The 17,612-nt window shown below is 38.7% G+C and overlaps 1 protein-coding gene across 2 annotated transcripts in view; it reads right to left on the reverse strand.

Annotated features, from left to right (window-relative positions):
• Positions 1-6,850: 6,850 nt before the first annotated feature.
• The window catches only part of crtc3 (CREB regulated transcription coactivator 3), a 39,239-nt gene continuing 28,477 nt past the window's right edge, over positions 6,851-17,612 (reverse strand). For both annotated transcript variants that reach the window (XM_088412497.1, XM_088412496.1), the window contains 5 exons: positions 14,209-14,444; positions 13,165-13,350; positions 12,975-13,058; positions 12,046-12,253; positions 6,851-8,065 (listed from right to left, as the gene is read on the reverse strand). In XM_088412497.1, the coding sequence (XP_088268623.1) occupies positions 7,860-8,065; positions 12,046-12,253; positions 12,975-13,058; positions 13,165-13,350; positions 14,209-14,444 (920 nt within the window). In that variant the 3' untranslated portion in view covers positions 6,851-7,859. The remainder of the gene's footprint in view (positions 8,066-12,045; positions 12,254-12,974; positions 13,059-13,164; positions 13,351-14,208; positions 14,445-17,612) is intronic.

Here is a 17,612-nt window from a genome sequence, read left to right on the forward strand (position 1 = left end):
TGTTAGCTCAGTTGATTGAAGACATTTGTCAAAGAACCGTGGCACGGACATGAAACAGTGGATTTGAACTAACCCAAGCCAGTCGCCTATACGTGTGATCTTTGTGCTTGCAGGTACATCTCTGCACACAGTGATGGTTTACTTGACTTCACACGCAAAGAAAAGCCCCTGAGGTAACAATGGTGTAGTGTGGACAGAAGCAGCAGATGTTTCTTATCCAGACTCATTGTGTGTACCAGGTCTATTCTCTGGTCACTGTGAACACGTAACACAAAACATTTAAGTCATTTGGTTTACGCAAAAGACATCCATCCATCCGTCCATCCGAAGAAATGCTACAAGATGTTTATGCTTTGGAAGCTTCTCTTCTTTCCACGATGGAGAACTGGAGCTCTGATAGAGTGACCACCGGAATCATGGTCACCTCCTTGACTCAGACGCCTCTACCTGGATCGCTCAGTTTAGACAGCAGGCCAGCTCTAGAAAAAGTCCTGGTGATTTCAAACATCTTCCGTTTATGAATCGTTGAGGCCATTCTGCTCATTGGGACCTTCAGCACATTTTTTCAGTACGTCCCCAGATTGTAGGTCAACTGAGAATTCCTTTAACTTAATGCTTGGTGTTTGTGCTCTGACGTGCAAGGTCAATTGTTCTATAGCCAGGTGTGCGTGCCTTTCCAAATCATGTCCAATCAACTGAATTTACTGCGGGTGGACTCCAAGTACAAGTTCATGTTTATGACACGAGACGAACGTAGAACCCAACATTCGTCTCAGGCACCAAACCACCGGAACCGATGGAAATCACTTTAATAGTAACTATGATTTCAACTCCTGATGGGTCAGAGTAATCATCCTGCAATTTGTATTGATGTACGTAGCGTGCCCCTCTGTAGCTCAATAATAACATCTGCTGGTTCCTACATATCATTGCTGGCATTGTCTTCTTAAATTATTAGGTTATAATATACAGTATTTTGAACCATTTCTGTCTTGATCAAAAAATGGAAATTGTTTTAAAACAGACTACAATTTGTAAATGATCTTCAACCCCTTTTTAACAGGATGGACAACAAAGGCAAGATATTTAATCTTTAATATGATCAGCTCCCCCTAGCACAACTAAAAAGGAAAAAGTTAGCACCCCATCAGTTGTCCTCATGTTACGCTCGTCTGCTTTTTATTATTCCGCATTTTTTCAATTAGCACACCAACAACCTCGGTAATGTACAGAATGTGGCCCGTAGACATGGAAATCTTGCAAAAGTATATTTGATGAAAAAAAATTGATATAAGGCGGTGAAGAAAAAAAATTCTCGCTTTTATTTTCAGAACTGTGACCTCTCAGGATTCTCACTTTCAAGTCAGAAAAGAAAAAAACAATATAAATTAACTTTCAACAATTGTTAATTATATATAGGCCTATATATATATATATATATATATATATATATATATATATATATATATATATATATATATATATATATATATATATATATATATATATATATATATATACTTTTTTTTATTTATTTTTTTAACAAATATTCACAAATTTGAAAACGGCAACAGCAAAGAAAGACAAGGAAAGCTAATGAATGCTCAAGGAACACCTCTATGGAACATTTCACTGGCAAACACTTTAATTAGAAACAAATGAATGTCATTACAGGAGGAGTCATAAATTCCAGTCCTTGAGGTCATTTATCCAGCATTTTGACCATGATTCAAATGATCAGGATCTCAATGAGGCTCCTGCGGCGCTTCCTGATGAGCTCATTTTTCGAATGAGGTGCATCGGAGGAGGGTTACATAGAAAACATGCTGGACAGGTGCCTTCGAGGACCGGAGTTGGTGACATCTCCCAAAAGGTTCAGTCTTTCAAAAGCAAAGATGAGGCGAAAACGACATTTGGATTGCGCTGGCGAAAGCAGTAATGCATTACACAAGTAATTAATTGACTGTAATGCATACTTTTTGCTGTAACGCGGTAGTGTAAGGCATTGCACACACAAATAGTAATATTTTACTCTGTACAAATGGCAGTAACGCGCGTTAACAATGCATTATAATTTATAGCCCCCAAAACGCCCCTAAACCCTTGAAATTGATTATATTAATTGAAACAGTTGATAACGTGAATACAGTTCATTTGATTGCCTTGAGATGGCGCTGGTGCATTGTTGATATGTAGAGAGCATTATAGTACTCTCCTTTTTTATTTGACATTTCCAGCGATCATTTTCAAGTCCGAAGGAGCAATAATATTTCTTTTGGGATGATTTTGAGAATGTAAATTTATCTAAGTTTAGTTCAAGGTTATTCCACAGGATGTGTAATAAGCATTAATAATCAGCTACGTTTAGAAAGGCAAATCCGTATTTCTAGGTATGTTGTGAGAAGACTGCAAATATAATGGAATACAGTAGTCGAATACCTTACATTTCAAATACAGTAATATTATAATGCAATAAATTACTTTGGAATGACAGTAATAATGAATAAATAATGCTAACTTGCCCAACACTTGACTGGACCTGATTACATGAGTTTTGAGAGCTCCAAAGAAATAATTGTTTGCAGCACATTGTGTATTTTAAGCAGGAAAAAGTGTCATCGCCTCAAGTTATTTTATACACCAATCAAAGGCCCAAATCAAACAAACTATCACATTTATCATTTAGTTTCTCATGAATCTTAATTCCTCTAGCGGGAGATATAAGGACAAATGCAAAATCCTAATTTGTGAAAAATGCTTGGGGAAGAGTCCTTTTTTTTTCTTCCAACATGACCGTGCACACACTCACACAAAAAACTAGGCCCATAAAGAATTTCTTAGAAGCAGTGACCGCAACCAATCAAAGAACTTTGAAATAAATTCGCACAGATTGGAAACCCGGTCCTTCAATGATGAATGAATGGCCAACATGCTGAGGCGATTGCACAAACCTGCACCCTTACTGCCATCTATAGTTAAAAAATGGAACATCAGCAAACAAGCTTAATGTACACAGTTATGACTTTTATTGTATATTATATTATTGAACCAAAAGGTTAAGCATTAAACATATATTAAAAACCAAGACAGTTTCTTTTTTTATGTGGGGAAAAAATAAAGACGCATATCAAATTACAAAATAAGTAGTAAAACTACTAGTGGACATTTCTTTAAATAACAGAACTGTACATATATATGTGTAGCTAAAGAGTAAGACACGCTCAAAAATGTGAGACTAAGTGACCAAAAAAAAAACAAAAAAACACAGCCAGTCGGTACAGACAACTAAGGCTATAGGGAAGCAGTTGCTAAGCTGGAATATAAAAAGTACAAATACACGTACGTGTAAGGCAGCAGAAGGTAGGCATCGAAAGACAGACAAAACGGGAACCAGCCATGGAAATACGTACACTTAAGATGCATTTAGGCAAAAAGAAAAACAGAAAGTGGCTCCACCACTCAGTGAGCCTGCGGTGTTTACAACATAGCCAGGACAAATGCATATACGGTATACTCAAACTACATATAAACTCTGATAAACACCACCCCCATTATTTGTGACGACATATAAAGCTAAAACTCTTTTGTACCCGCGTGCCACCTTCTGACGAATCGAAATATGCATACAGTGCCAACGTAAGAAGTTCTAAATGCAGTACCATTCGTAATGGCACAGCAGACACACAAGTTCTCCAGTTGGTGACACCCTTTAAGAGCAGACTGAATGATAGCAAACATTGTGGACACTGGACACATGTAATATTGTGACTTCGCAATATGTTCCGCCCATATACAAAACCTGCATGGTTAGTTACACTGCATAGTGTGCATGACGCACAGGTTGGAGAAAAACAAAAGAGTTGCATAGCTAAAAGAGCAAAGCCAGAACAATGCACTTTAGTCTTTCATTGGTAATATTAAAAATATAGCTCTATTGATTGAAGTCCCTGACTTTCATCGAAATAGGCACTCGATGCCCCAACTGCAGTTTTCTCTAAACTAGCCGGTTGAAATATTTGCTCAAAGGTCCTGAACATATTAACACAGTGGTACCTCGACTCACGAAATTAATTGGTTCCAAAAGTAACTTCGTAACGTGAATCTGCCGCTTTATACATGTAAATAGCCTAATCCGTTCCAAGCCCTTTAACCCTTTAAATGAAATATGACTAAAATATAAAACTGTATCAAAACAGTAACAAATACATAGTACATTACAAATACATTAGTGCATAATAATCCAAATTGATCATATAACGAATAATTAAAAAAAAAAAACACTCAAACCCTTTAATCATATTCATAAAAGCAGTTAACCATATGAATGCAGTTCACTTGTTTGCCTTGAGATGGTGCTGGTGTGTTGGTGATGAGTGCAGAGAGTGCGATATCTTTTTATGACGTTTAATTTTTACATTTTTATTTGACTTTTCCAGTGATCCAGGAATCATTTTTAAGTCCACAGGGGCAATACTATTTTATTTTTGGGTTATTTTGAGCATGTAAGTTTACTTAAGTTTAGTTTGGGGAATGCAAAAAGCTTCCTATGTGATGTCATTGCAAAAGTACTAACGACGTGCTAAGAATGATGTGGTATGTTACATATTTGTTTTATGTGAATATGTACAGTTAGCCGTAGCTAATGTCCATTTTTGTTTGTTTTGTTGTTTAACACATTTTGTTAGTTTTAACACATTAAGAGGTCACGAATTTCATGTCATAAAGTGTCATCCACATTAAGGGGTGTGGCCAGGCTAAACAGGTCCTAAGTGAGAGGTTGCCAGGGGTGGCTGTGCGCGCATCATTCTTTATCATACCCTTTACAATCAGGCTTTTTGGTGCATAAAGTACAGTATTATATACATTTGAAGAAGCAGTTAATACAAACAACTTGTGGCAGGTGTGAAGGGGTGAAAGAATGTCAGAAAAGTTACAAAAATTAAGATCAACAATTTTGAAATTTGAAACAAATTTGCCTTCTTTCTCTGATTGGCTCCTGGCCAGGAAATGCAAGATAGAAGTTTTTAAAGTAATAATGTATAATAATATTAATAATAATATACGTCTTCTATAGTTGGGCAGGCAGTTATGAGAAACAACATCGACCATTTGAGTGTCATGTACAGCATGATGCCATCCAGTGGGCATGAGTCCTAATTGCACTCTCGTCCCTCAGAGGCGTGATAATAAACATGATGGTATATTATAGTCGAGGGTTAAACCCCTTAACTGGCTTTGTATTTGTGTTACGTTTCTACTTCTGTGTTATGTTTCAATTGCAGTGTAACTGTAGACCACATACATGGTGTTAACTTTAAGTGTAAGTACAAAAACAGAAAAAATCATTACTATGAGTGCAGACAAGTAGACCAGCGCCTAACGAATGACGGACCAGAAAAAAAAAGTAAAATGTCGCCCTCTAGTGGTGGTGGAAGGTTGGGCACAAGTACACTGATGTACTGACGGACCTATGATTACAATTTTGACTGGCTTGAAAAAATGACGGATGACGATGATGGACAGGAGGCGGGGGCTCTGACCAATGTCGGAGCAGCGAAAGTTGCCCACATCTGGTGCACAGCCGTTATCTGGACAAAAAGTGCCTCCTTTGAAGAATGTAACTTATAAAACGTTCTTTTGATTTAAAATTTTGTTCACAAAATATACTCGTTAACATTTATTACGATGGGGACCTAATCGAGGACTCCATAACAATGAGACTGTTTGCAAACTTTTGACCATTACTATAAACTGTGTGTGTATATACACCATGGAAAATTGATAGCTGCTCACATACACTGGAGCGCAAACTCTCATTTAATTTGCCCGGGTCTCACCGTCTTCATAATGGCTTCATTCACCTTCTTTGGATTATCAAGTAAATAACATTTGGGCAAAGTGTGAGACACCGTGAACCAATCAGTGCAAAAGACGTGAAGTGCAACGTTACATGGTGTCCCATGTCCATGTGAGATGTCTGCATTCATTCACTGTCGTTCGGGCCACACACAGGGGGTGGGGGTGGGGGTGGGGGTGGGGTTTACTGTACTGCAAAGACAAAATGATTCACAGCAGTACAGTGCATGCCCTTTCTTACAACATTTAAGCACAGTGCAAGCGCCAGTACAAGTTGGTACAAAACTCAAAATATAATACACTGATGTAATAATAATATAATAAAAAAAAGCATGTCAAAATGTTATTTTCATCTTTTAAAATTGATGCATACAATTTGTCCCTGCTTGAGGGCATACAGCCTTTTGCAGCACATACGAGAATTTTAGCTCTTAGTTATAAATCCAAACATCTATAATCTTTAGTAACATGTACCGTATTTTCCGGACTATAAGTCGCACCGGTATATAAGCCGCAGCATCACAAATTGAGAGAAAAAAAAAAAAAAAAAGAAGCAAAACAATTTTTGTCACGGGTCAGCTCCACTCGACTATGAACTTTCATAACATCAGACATTTGTGCAGAAAGATGGTACATGGAAGGTTTACGTTTAAGTTTGTATCCCCATTTTTTAATTGTTTTTCACTGAACATGCCTGCATGTTTAGCACTAGCATAGTTATAGAAAATGGCTGGATAGATACAGATTTTCAACACCGTTAAATAGCAGTTCAAACCCCAAATCAATAATCGAAAGCGTCTTCTTCTCTCTTCCTTTGTTTAATTGATTATTTTAGTGAACATATAAACACATTGCAAATAATTCATATATATATATATATATATATATATATATATATATATATATATATATATATATATATATATATATATATATATATATATATATATATATATATATATATTACTTATTCAATTTAGACATTTAAAAGCACATTTCTTCAGTTCCATTCATAGTTTTTTCTTAAATTGACAATGAACAGATACACACATTTGCTTTACTAGTGGATTGTCTCCTGGTGGCACGCAAAGGAAAAAAAAAAAAAAACTGCACAGAAGCCGCCCTAGACTATAAACTGCAGGTCTCAAACCATGAGGAAAAAAGTTGCGTCTTATAGTCTGAAAAATGCGGTACGTAATCTCTTTGTAAGATATTTGTAAACAGTTTACCCTTTTTGTTTTGTAGTACATTTGAATCATATTAAACTTTCAAAGTGTAAATTAGTATATCTCTGTGGCAAAAACACCTGCAAAATAATATTTAAAATTCCAAACATCTCCGACGCTCTTCCCCATGTTCCTCATACGATTGTTCGAAAGCGTGACGCTGTTTGATACCTCAGCTGGTAGGAAGCGGATGCTTACCTCGGTCGCACAGGGCCACCTCACATGACATTCACTCGCGGGAGCGGTGAGAAAAGTCAATTGTGTGTTGGCATCTTTGCAGCTCTTCAGCGGAGTAATGGGATTTCCATGGGACGTAACCTTGGCAACGAAGCTGGCATGGCTACCGGGGTTGGGTGGGCTGCCAAGAGGGAGGGAGAGAGAAGGATGGTCCAGACTTCTCAATGGATCTACTCACATATTTGGTCGAGGACTTTTTGATTCCAGTGCGTGAGGCAAGCCGGGGGATGACCGTGGCCACGAATCTCAGACAATACAAACCAAGTGTGAGAATGCCTTTGCATGGAGCGTCCAACTTCCTCCAAAGCTTGCGCCTTTGTTTAACCGTGTGCACTGTGTCCACATCATTCACATTTTATGATTTTTCTTTTTCTTTTTTTTTTTTTTTTTTTTTTTAGTGCAGTCAATGCATGCACAGTCGCCCTATTGAATACATGCATATTAAGGATTCGTGCACTTTGCTTCTTTATACTGCAAATGTGATGCCGCATGTGTGCGCGTGTGTGTATGCTTGCAAGAAAGGGTGATGAGATGTCCCGGTCAGAGTCTGTCGCTGCGGAAAGTATCCTCCACGGACGGGTCTGGCAGCACCATGTCGGGATTGCTGAGCATGCTCAGGCCATCCAGGCTGAGGGGCTCAATGTGCAGCTCGTCTTCCAGTGGGAAGCCTCCTTCCGAGTCGAAACACTCTGGCACCGTTGAGAGCATGCCGCCGATGTCCTTTGACAGACTGGGGTTGGATTCATCTATAGAAAGAAAGCAAGATCAATCAGGGTGGTTACTTCCCCTTACCTAGTCATTGTCTTTGCCCTCGTTGATAGTCGTATTTAACCCCATATTTAATCCCGCTCCGGGGATTTTTTTTTACTAAACAGACCTTACTATCACCCAACTTGGGCTGACTTTGAAAGGCTCATAACATCGTCAAATATGCATATACATAAAAATATAAATATACATATACTTCGCGGTCACAGTACTTCGCGGGTTTTTCCAGGAAAAATTAAAAATATTTCAAAATAAAAATTATTTTAAAAAATGCGCAAAAATGGAAAAAAATGAAAAAAAAGCAAAAAAGTACATTATACACTACTGTATTCATCAAATAACTAGGTAATATTAACTATGTTAAGAATTCTTCAAGCGTTAGAGTTCGTGATGTTATCTTATTTTGAAATGCATGCTTTTAGTTTTTCGGGTCGAGTTGCATTTCCGTTTCCTGTTTTAAGTTCTCTGTGAGTCAGTCGGCACGTTACGGTGACGTAGTGAATGACAACGTAAGCTCAAATTTATAGTTTTTTATCATTTATGTTGATAACGCACGCTACTGCCTATGTTTAGTAAGCGATGAGTGTTTATTCTGTTTATGTGTTTGTTTGTGTAGAGGTTGCACTTTATAGTTAGTTGATACATGATACATGATACACCATACATGAGGCAAAATAAATGTGAAGTTCAACGTGATGACTTGCGTACACTCTCACCGGAGTCTTGGTTCAGATAACCAGTCCTGAGAACAAATTCTCAACGAACTAAGTAATATTAGTTATTTAATGAATATACAATAATGTCAAATGTAATGTTATATAATAGGAGAAAGGAAATAAAATACGCAAAAAATACAAAAAAATTATGGTTACTGCGGCTATATTGGGGTGTACATAGAAATCTAGGAACTGATACCCTACTTCGCGGTTTTCAGACTTCGCAGGGGGTTGACACCCCCCCCCATTAACCGCAAAGTAGGGGGGATCACTGTAGTGTTACTTTCAACCCCTCGAAATGTTCAATGACATTAGCCCTATCCATACATACGTATATTCACAAAGATTTTTTATTTTGTGAGGAAAAAAAAAACATAACAAAACATTTACAGCTATTCAATGCTGCAGATTTTGCAAATGGGAATATGCAGATATAATGTTACGCGTTGCATGAAATAAAACGTTTCCCTGCAGCAACATAAAAGCTTTTCTGTAACATTTAGCTCTTGGATCGAAGCCCTTTGTCAAGTACAAGTCCCACAATGCATCGCAAAAACTTTACATTATTGATGTCAGGCTAAGCCACTCAATGAAGTCATTGAAAACCTTGTTGTCCGCTAGGGCCCCCCGATGGTTTGTGGGTCTCAACAAAATTTTTTTTTATTGCACCCAGTTGGCGAAAGAATTCATGCAAAAGTCGGGGGAAATGCTTGATAAAACCATCGGGTTTTCAATATGTCAAACATGGACAATATTTCCCAATTAAAATGGCAGTAAATGAGCCCGACATTGGGTAAATTTGACATCTGCAGGGTGTACCACAGGACCTGCCGTTTGCAAGCATCTAGAGGGGACGGCAAGACAGCATATTGAAAGTCTACCTTTTGAATATCTGCAATATTTTGTTTCCTAGTGTTTTTTTTTTTTGTATGCCTTTCCTTTGATATCACACATCAAAAACACCTCAAAGCCTGAGTTGTGTCGGAATTTCCCCCAGGGGTTAAATGACACACGCAGTTATGAAATAGCGCAAAAATACTTGTTACTGGCTGACGAAACTAATGTAGAAAGACCAAAGGCACAAATCCTCAATCCCAATTCCATCCTCTATAATGAGACCATACTCCGGGGGGGAAGAGGTTGCATAACAGCCCACCCTCACATCTCATTATGCTTCATGCCCTATTATGCCCTTGCCGGTTATTTATCCAATGAGTTCTCTGCGAAGGAGGATGTTTTCTTTGCCGCTTGTTTGTCAGTCTGTCATTGCTTGTGAAGTTGTATAGCTGAAACATGCTGTGTTCCTCTGAAAGTCAACCCAAAGGTTTTCTTTACCTTATTATGTTCTGTGCACGCCCACTAATCTTATTATGGCATTCTGATTAACACTGCATTTGTAAAATATGAATTAAGCAGCAAAAGACACTTGTTGAAACTCATTTCAAGGGGCGGCCATTTTGACACTTGCTGTCCCATGAAAAGTTGCTCACAGTTGCTTACATAATGACCAACCACAGCTCACCTTTTTACTGAACTTGGTTTTGTGACATTCCCAAGCGTAGCCATGACTGGCTGTTACCTGTTCTGTAAACCGGTGGTTCTGAAAGTTGGTTCCATGGGGGTCCGTGAAATAATTTGGGTTATTAATAAAATTATATTTAGAGTTGTATTCATTTCATGTTATTTCATATTCATTTGTGAAAGTATTCATGACTTGAATAAAGCAATCAATTCATTGCCTTGTTAGCAAGCAATCATAGACACAAAACGCATTTTGACACATTTTAAAATTATAACATTTAAAAACATATATTTTTAAAGAGTCCAGACATTCAATCCCAGCTACTTCAGAATTGATTAAATACTTTTAATACATTATTAAAAATGCAATAATTTTGAGATTTGTTCAAATGCATGTCTACGATTCCTCGCTAACAAGGCAAAGTCAGCAAAGCTAAAGCAGCATTTTATTTTATAACGCTGTTTTTGACTAAATAATTGGAAACTGACCCATTTAGCTATGGGAAGCCATGCACTTTGCAATTTTTATTTTATTGGAACTCCTCCACTTCTCCTCATCCCGTGAGGAGAAGCGGCAATAGAAAATTGATGGATGGATGGAACATTAAGCATAACAGGTATTTGTGGTGATGATAATTTTAAGACACAAATGGTATACTTGTGACATTGGCACGTGTCAATGTGTCGTCATCTTTCACTGCCCCTCTCCTCGCTCCTTTGCCAATGGCCTCACTCCTTGTTGGAATTTCTGATGGGGGGTGTGAGCATTTAAACAGTAAAAAGAGCAACCAGTGGTTGCTTGCAGGTCGCTTGCAAGGTCTTGTCACTTCATTGTTAAGCACAGGAAGGAAAGACATCCCCAGAATGCTTTGCTCAGCTATTCTCAGCTTATCATTCAAGTCATATCTAAAAAGCAGGGTAACACAAAAATCTTAAAAAAAAAAAAAAAAAAAAAAAAGTAATTCTGAACATTTTTTACTTCAGGCTTTTTTCTGCCTGTACCAGGAATGTGTTGAGCAAGATTACATACATGTATGCATTTCCCCTCATGAACCATGACCGCACGGCAAACAAGGTCCCCATGATAAGCATTTATTAAGAGGTGAAGGTAGGCCATGAAAATGTTCCAAACTGCCAAGCATTATTGTCGTTCCATAGTGAATAAAACTGCAGCATCCTGATGCTAATATAATCAGCTAGCCATAAGTAAAAGCTTGTTAATTAGTTGCTTAGCCTGAGTATCTTAGAGTCTTATTATCACAAGCGTAGGACTGTTTTGTACACACCGTGAGAAGGGTAAAATAGGCGGCGTTTGAATTAAAATTAGTGTAGTTTGTGAGGCAGGGCGCAAATGCGTGTTGGGGAGCGCAAAGGATGTGTTTGGAGGGACGGGAGAAAAGTCTGTTGATTTTGCCTAGTCCCCGAAGTTAAATAAATGTAATTTTTTGTCGCTCTTAATGTCGTGACAGCATTTACAAAAGTATTTAGCTACGTATCGGCCACTTGACCGCTATATTGAAACTTTTTCCGTCAGCCGAGTTTTTCGCAAAGGGAGAGACACACTGCTAAAAGAGCTGTAGGAGAAAAGATTGGCTCCGCCAATGTCCCAAAAAGAAGTGCAAGTGCTCAGCGGTGCTCTCGTTTCCTGTCACAGAGTAACCTTGCCCAAGTTGGTTGTAGTTTTATTGTGTTCTTCTCCCCTGGCGCCTGTGGACACTCACCAGTAAGTATGATGTTGGGCAGTCCTCCGCTGCAGTTGGAGTACAGCATGTTTGATGCCATGTGCATCGGGTCATGCAGGTTGCCATGGCTACCCCCTAGCCCAGCAAGGGCTGCCTGAGAGGAGAACAGCGAGGACGAGGGAGTCTCGAAGCAAGATCCACCTGCAGTGGAGCTCATCGCATTTTCCAACAGACTGAACTGGTCCGACTAGCCAACAGATGGTTGGAACGAGAGCGAACAAAGCAAAAAACAAAGTGTCTCAGTATTCATGTTACCTATTCCAATCAATGACAAATATAAATTGGCATATTTTTCTTTTGATCAAATGCCACTTTTACAGTAGATCTAACAGGTTGCACACCTTCGATGGAGCTACATTTTTGACTCATCAGTCGACAGAATGTTTCTCCACAAGACTTGAGGATCATCAAGGTAGTTTTTTTGGCAAACGTGAGATGTCTTTTGTGTTATTTTAGGGCAGCGACGGTTTTTGCCCGGGAACCCTCCCATGGATGCCATTTATGGCCAATGTCTTTCTTTTAGTGGAGTCATAAACTCTGACTTTAACCGAGACCAGCGAGGCCTGCAGTTCTTTGGATGCTTTTCTACAGTATGTTCTTTTTACACTTCTGGATGAGTCATTGTCGCACCCTTGTTGGTCGACCACCCCTGGGAAGGTTTGCCACTCTCCCAGTTTTCTGTATTTGTGGACAATGGCTCTGACAGTAGTTTGCCAGAGCCCCACAACCTTGGAAAGGGCGCCTATAAATTTCAATCACATTTTTGTGATTCCCGGCCAACTTGTCAATATGAGTATACGTTTCAGGTTGCGTGAATGAAGCTGTATCACTTTTAAATATTTACAGTTAAGTATATTTTTAATGCTACTATTTATTAACAGCCCAAACGTCAATGGTTACAGACTGACCTGGTACGGCAGAGTTTTGTTGTGACGACTGGAGTACTGTTGCTCCATGAAAGTGTCACTGAAGAGCGGTGCAAAATTGTTGTGCTGTAAAGGACGGAACGTGATATTAAAGAAAAAGTCATTCATTCTTCACTTTACAATAAAAAGTGTCATGTATTATGTATGAAAAAAAGAGCAAAAAGACACTTACTTGGTTTGGGGTGAAGTCCAGTGCGATGCTTTGAAGAGGGGAAACGGGCTGATGTTGATGCTGGTGCTGGTGCTGGTGCTGTTGCCGAAACTGACGCGTCTGGTCCACTCCATGTTGGGGTTGCTGGTAGAGAGGATAGGGAGGGGGTGGCTCCCTTGGCATGTTGCTGGTATCTAAAGCAACTCCCTACAAAAGAAAAAGAAGCTTGCAACAGTCACTAGTGACCGGCTGGAAGTTAAGTCTTAAAAAAAGCAGTCCTCGGTTTACAGGAGATTATAAACAAGAATCGAATAGAATAGAAGGCCTTCATTGTCTGTATACCTGGTATACTCCAAAATTTGCAGCGCTGCTTCGATTATATATTACATAAATGTAAATATATACAATTAACAATAAATATTGTAAGTCATAGTCTCAAAGAGAGCAATTGTTACTCTCAGTGTCGTATTATGTTGTTGTTATTCAAAGAATTAATAGTTAAAAGTTGCCCCTGAGTCTATTCGCCCTGGCAGGGTCAAGCGTGGGAAGCAGGTTTGTTTTGCTGTGATATTAGTTCTAGTGCGACATGCCTTTAGTTTTAGTTTCAGTTTCAGGCTGTCAATCGATGCATTTTGGGGAACCGGGATGATCGTTGTGGATTTATTGACAATAAATGTTGTGTTCAATATGTATTTATGGCCTGAAGTTTTTTCAAACAAATTTTTACTGTAAATATGACTAGTGCATTAGCATATGTTTGTGATTGATGACTTTCTATCTACTTTTCACATTCAGACTACACTAACATTGGAACGAAACTATCGTGAACAAAACACACTCTCTAATAGACTTTCAAGTCTGACTTTCATTATATATTTCAATTAAAAAAAACCAAAAAACATTGTTACACTGCTTTGAGCCAAAGTTGAGATTTGTACACAAAGGCCGGATGACTAAAAACCAACACGCATGCCTTTGTTGTTTAAAAAAGCCGCTTGATTTTTGTACTATGACTCAAATAAATATATTACACTGCCACATTATTCAAATGCTTAGTATGTGTACCTGTGTGATGGGAGACAATGATGGCGACATGGTGGGTGACAACTGCTTAGACAGACCCCTACGCTGCTCAACACCAGGAGACAGGGTGAGGGGGCTGATCGGTGCCGGTCTTCGACGAGGGGAGTTACCAGAAAGACGCAGAGAAGAATTTATGGAGGGATTGCTGAGAGAAGACTGCAGCTGGCAGTTGTTGAGGGAAGCTTGAATAGTGGGATTACTCAGAGAAGAGGAGAGGCCTGTAAACAAAAATGTTGAAGACATCAAACCATAGATTACTCAACTGGGCTCAACTGAGTCATGTTTCCTTCAAGTGTTATAGAGCGAATGGCATTTGTTCACAAAACGGGTTGGACAGGTCAAATGGAAATAGGTGCATCAGATATGTACAGTAAATATGATGAGGCCATGTCAGACTCGCATTGTGTAACACACTAATGATAGTCAAATAACCGGAGGGATTTTGCCAGGGGAACATTGTAAAAAGACCATATCAACAGCTTTGAAGTCGCTAGCAATTTATCTTCTAATGCAGGGGTCTCCAAGCTTTTTATCACCACAGACTGGTCAGACAATACAGTATATATTGTAAAACTGGAAAGAAAAGATAACACACCAAACAAAGGCTATCAGTGTGTCTCTCTTTAATATCAAACATCGCAACACCCAGTTACCCATATGCATTTGCAAAAATGTATGCAAATTACATTAAGTCAATCATACAAATGAATTACAAACGCAATTCAATACAAAACGTTAGTTAGATGCAAATGAGCTCTTATCAACGCTAAACCTTTCCATATGCTAACATTTACTAAAGGGAAATACCTGGCACAAACGAAAATGCCGACAAGCTAAATGATGCATACAAGGCAGCACCATAAAACATGCTGAAGATAAGAAGTGACATTAGATAGCATGTTATCCACAGTCACAAGATGTTGGATCAACCATCTAACTCATTTTGGGCATATTATCATAAATGATAACATTCTTACAAAGAAAATACATCATGCAGACACTCGTGGGCAAGATTTTACAGATACAGAACAATGCGTGTACAACACTGAACTTCCTCAGGAGACAATGTAATATCAACAGCGGCCAGAGGTTGCGCCAAAAACAAAGATCAAGCTACCCAAAGCACAATTGAACGAACAGTTAAAGCAAGGGTGTCAAACTGATTTTATCGTGGACCACATTGTACTTGTAGTGTCTGTTAGAGGGCCGGAATAGATCTAAAAATAGTCTAAAAAAGCTTCAATTTGAACGTACCCCTTTAATTTCTCAAAAACCCTGAAAATTTAGAACTTCAAAATAGAAAAACGTGTCTAATAAACGCCGTTTTTGCTGGTTTACATCTTTACCTAGTTTTGAAAACAGAGGCCAATAAAAACTGTTCAAAAGATAGATGGGGAACAGAAAATGGTTATTTTTGAAGACAATCTGCAAGTTTAGCAAGAAACTTGAAATCAAATCAGCATTTGGCGGGCCACATAAAATGATGTGGCGGGCCGGTTCTGGCCCCCGGGCCTTGAGTTTGACACCTGTGAGTTAAAGGTTAAACTGAATCAGTTCCAAACATCATTATTTTGGGTGCGGCCCATGTAGGCTGGTATCAGTTGATCCATGGACCGGTATCAGGCTGCGGACCGGCGGTTGGGCACCTCTGTTTAAATCTAATATACTTCTCATTAATGCTGTTAAGCCCAAATGTGATATGGATCTCAGTACCATTTGCAACATTTTGCTAATGGCAGAAAACGGATTGCCATAAACTAAACTGCATTATTAGTTTTTTTGTGTTTTTAAAGAAAAAAAATAGGTAACTGAAAGACTTTAGAATACAAAAGACATTGTGCTTGTTCATTACATTTTCGGCATACTTCAACACCACGCCATTGACACCGGCCTATATTGTGCCATTGGGGATCTCTACTGTGTGACTGGGAGCATAGTAAGACAGCCAAAACGAGAAAATAGAGGCAAAGTGAGAGAGAAGAAAAGCTCTCATTGTAAAGCCCAATAGGTCAAAAGTTTCTGTGCCCCGCTCAACCAGGCTGAACTGTGCTCAAGCACACATAGGCACAAACTACTGAGAGTCAGAAGGGAGCAGGCATGGCAACCAAAGTACAAAGTGAGAATGTCTGTGACAGAGAGATCATTCACTGAGTTTTTCCAAAACACATAGTCGGCTGGCACAGATAAATATCTCAAACTCAAAAATGTGAGCAACGGTTTTCATGTCGACTACGGCAGAAGCTGGCTGAAAAGAGAGAGAGAAAAAAAAACTGTCACATGGACTTTGACAGGATCCAATTGTGTCTATGGCAGCATGCGTAACTGTCTCTTAAAGGGCTGTTCATAATCTTAGTCACCTTTAAGTTTAGAAATCCAAACAATACCAACAGTCCCCTGTTTGCACTGAAGAGATACTGTAACACACATATCTGCTGTGAGAAGAGATGGAATACTCGCCACTAACCAAGTCAGTAGTACTGACTCAGTACCGATGGACTTAGTCAGTCAACTGACAAGACTCTCATTTTTCTGACGATTGATGGAAACACACGCTGATTAAAATAGTAAACACATTAGAATAAGATTATCATCTGCTTAATTGCATATCTGAATGTTCATTTTGCTTCATTCTATCAGTGTAAAAATGAAAATATTAATGGCATCTGATTCCAGGAAAAAAAGTTTAAGCAGATAAGTATCAAAATAACGACATATCTTGTATGTCTACATTAAGGACATTTTGCACCATTTCTTGTAATCACTGTGAGCACTGTCCATTTTGGACTTTTTTTTTTGTGCTATATGTCGTTGTCAAGTGTTTAGTTTGCACTCCTAACCGTTTCAGGTTTCATACGTCACTTTGAAAAAGGAAAAAAAAAAAAAAAGATTTCCAGTGTATGCAGCCAGCTTCATGGGTCTACCAAGTATGAATTTATTTATGTGTACCATTAGTTCATTCAAATATTATGGGACTATCAAAAGAAAAAAGGGACTCAACATAAAAGAACTGATAAGGAAGGCATCATGAAAAGTAATCCATGAGAGAGCAACGGATCCATCCATTCATCCATCCATCCATCATTGGTCCATGACGTAATGATGTCATGTTTATTACCACTCTCACACTTATGGACTATTCAGGGTCGATAATATTCCATGCATGTATGTGAGAAGAAGTCACGAGTACTGGAAGAAAACCCACACAAGCACATGGAGAACATGCAAAATTCACACATGCGGGTGCGAGTCAAGACTAAACTCTAAATCCTTTCAACTATGAGGCAGCTGTTCTAACCACAATTCACCACGAAAGAAAACATGTCATATGGACTAAAACACAAAAGTCACACACACGCACACACACTCTGCAAAGCTGTTTACATTGC

The sequence above is a fragment of the Hippichthys cyanospilos genome, chromosome 4 (assembly GCF_059441005.1).
Source record: "Hippichthys cyanospilos isolate Australia breed blue-spotted pipefish chromosome 4, RoL_Hcya_1.0, whole genome shotgun sequence".
In the NCBI taxonomy this organism is placed as follows: Eukaryota; Metazoa; Chordata; class Actinopteri; order Syngnathiformes; family Syngnathidae; genus Hippichthys; species Hippichthys cyanospilos.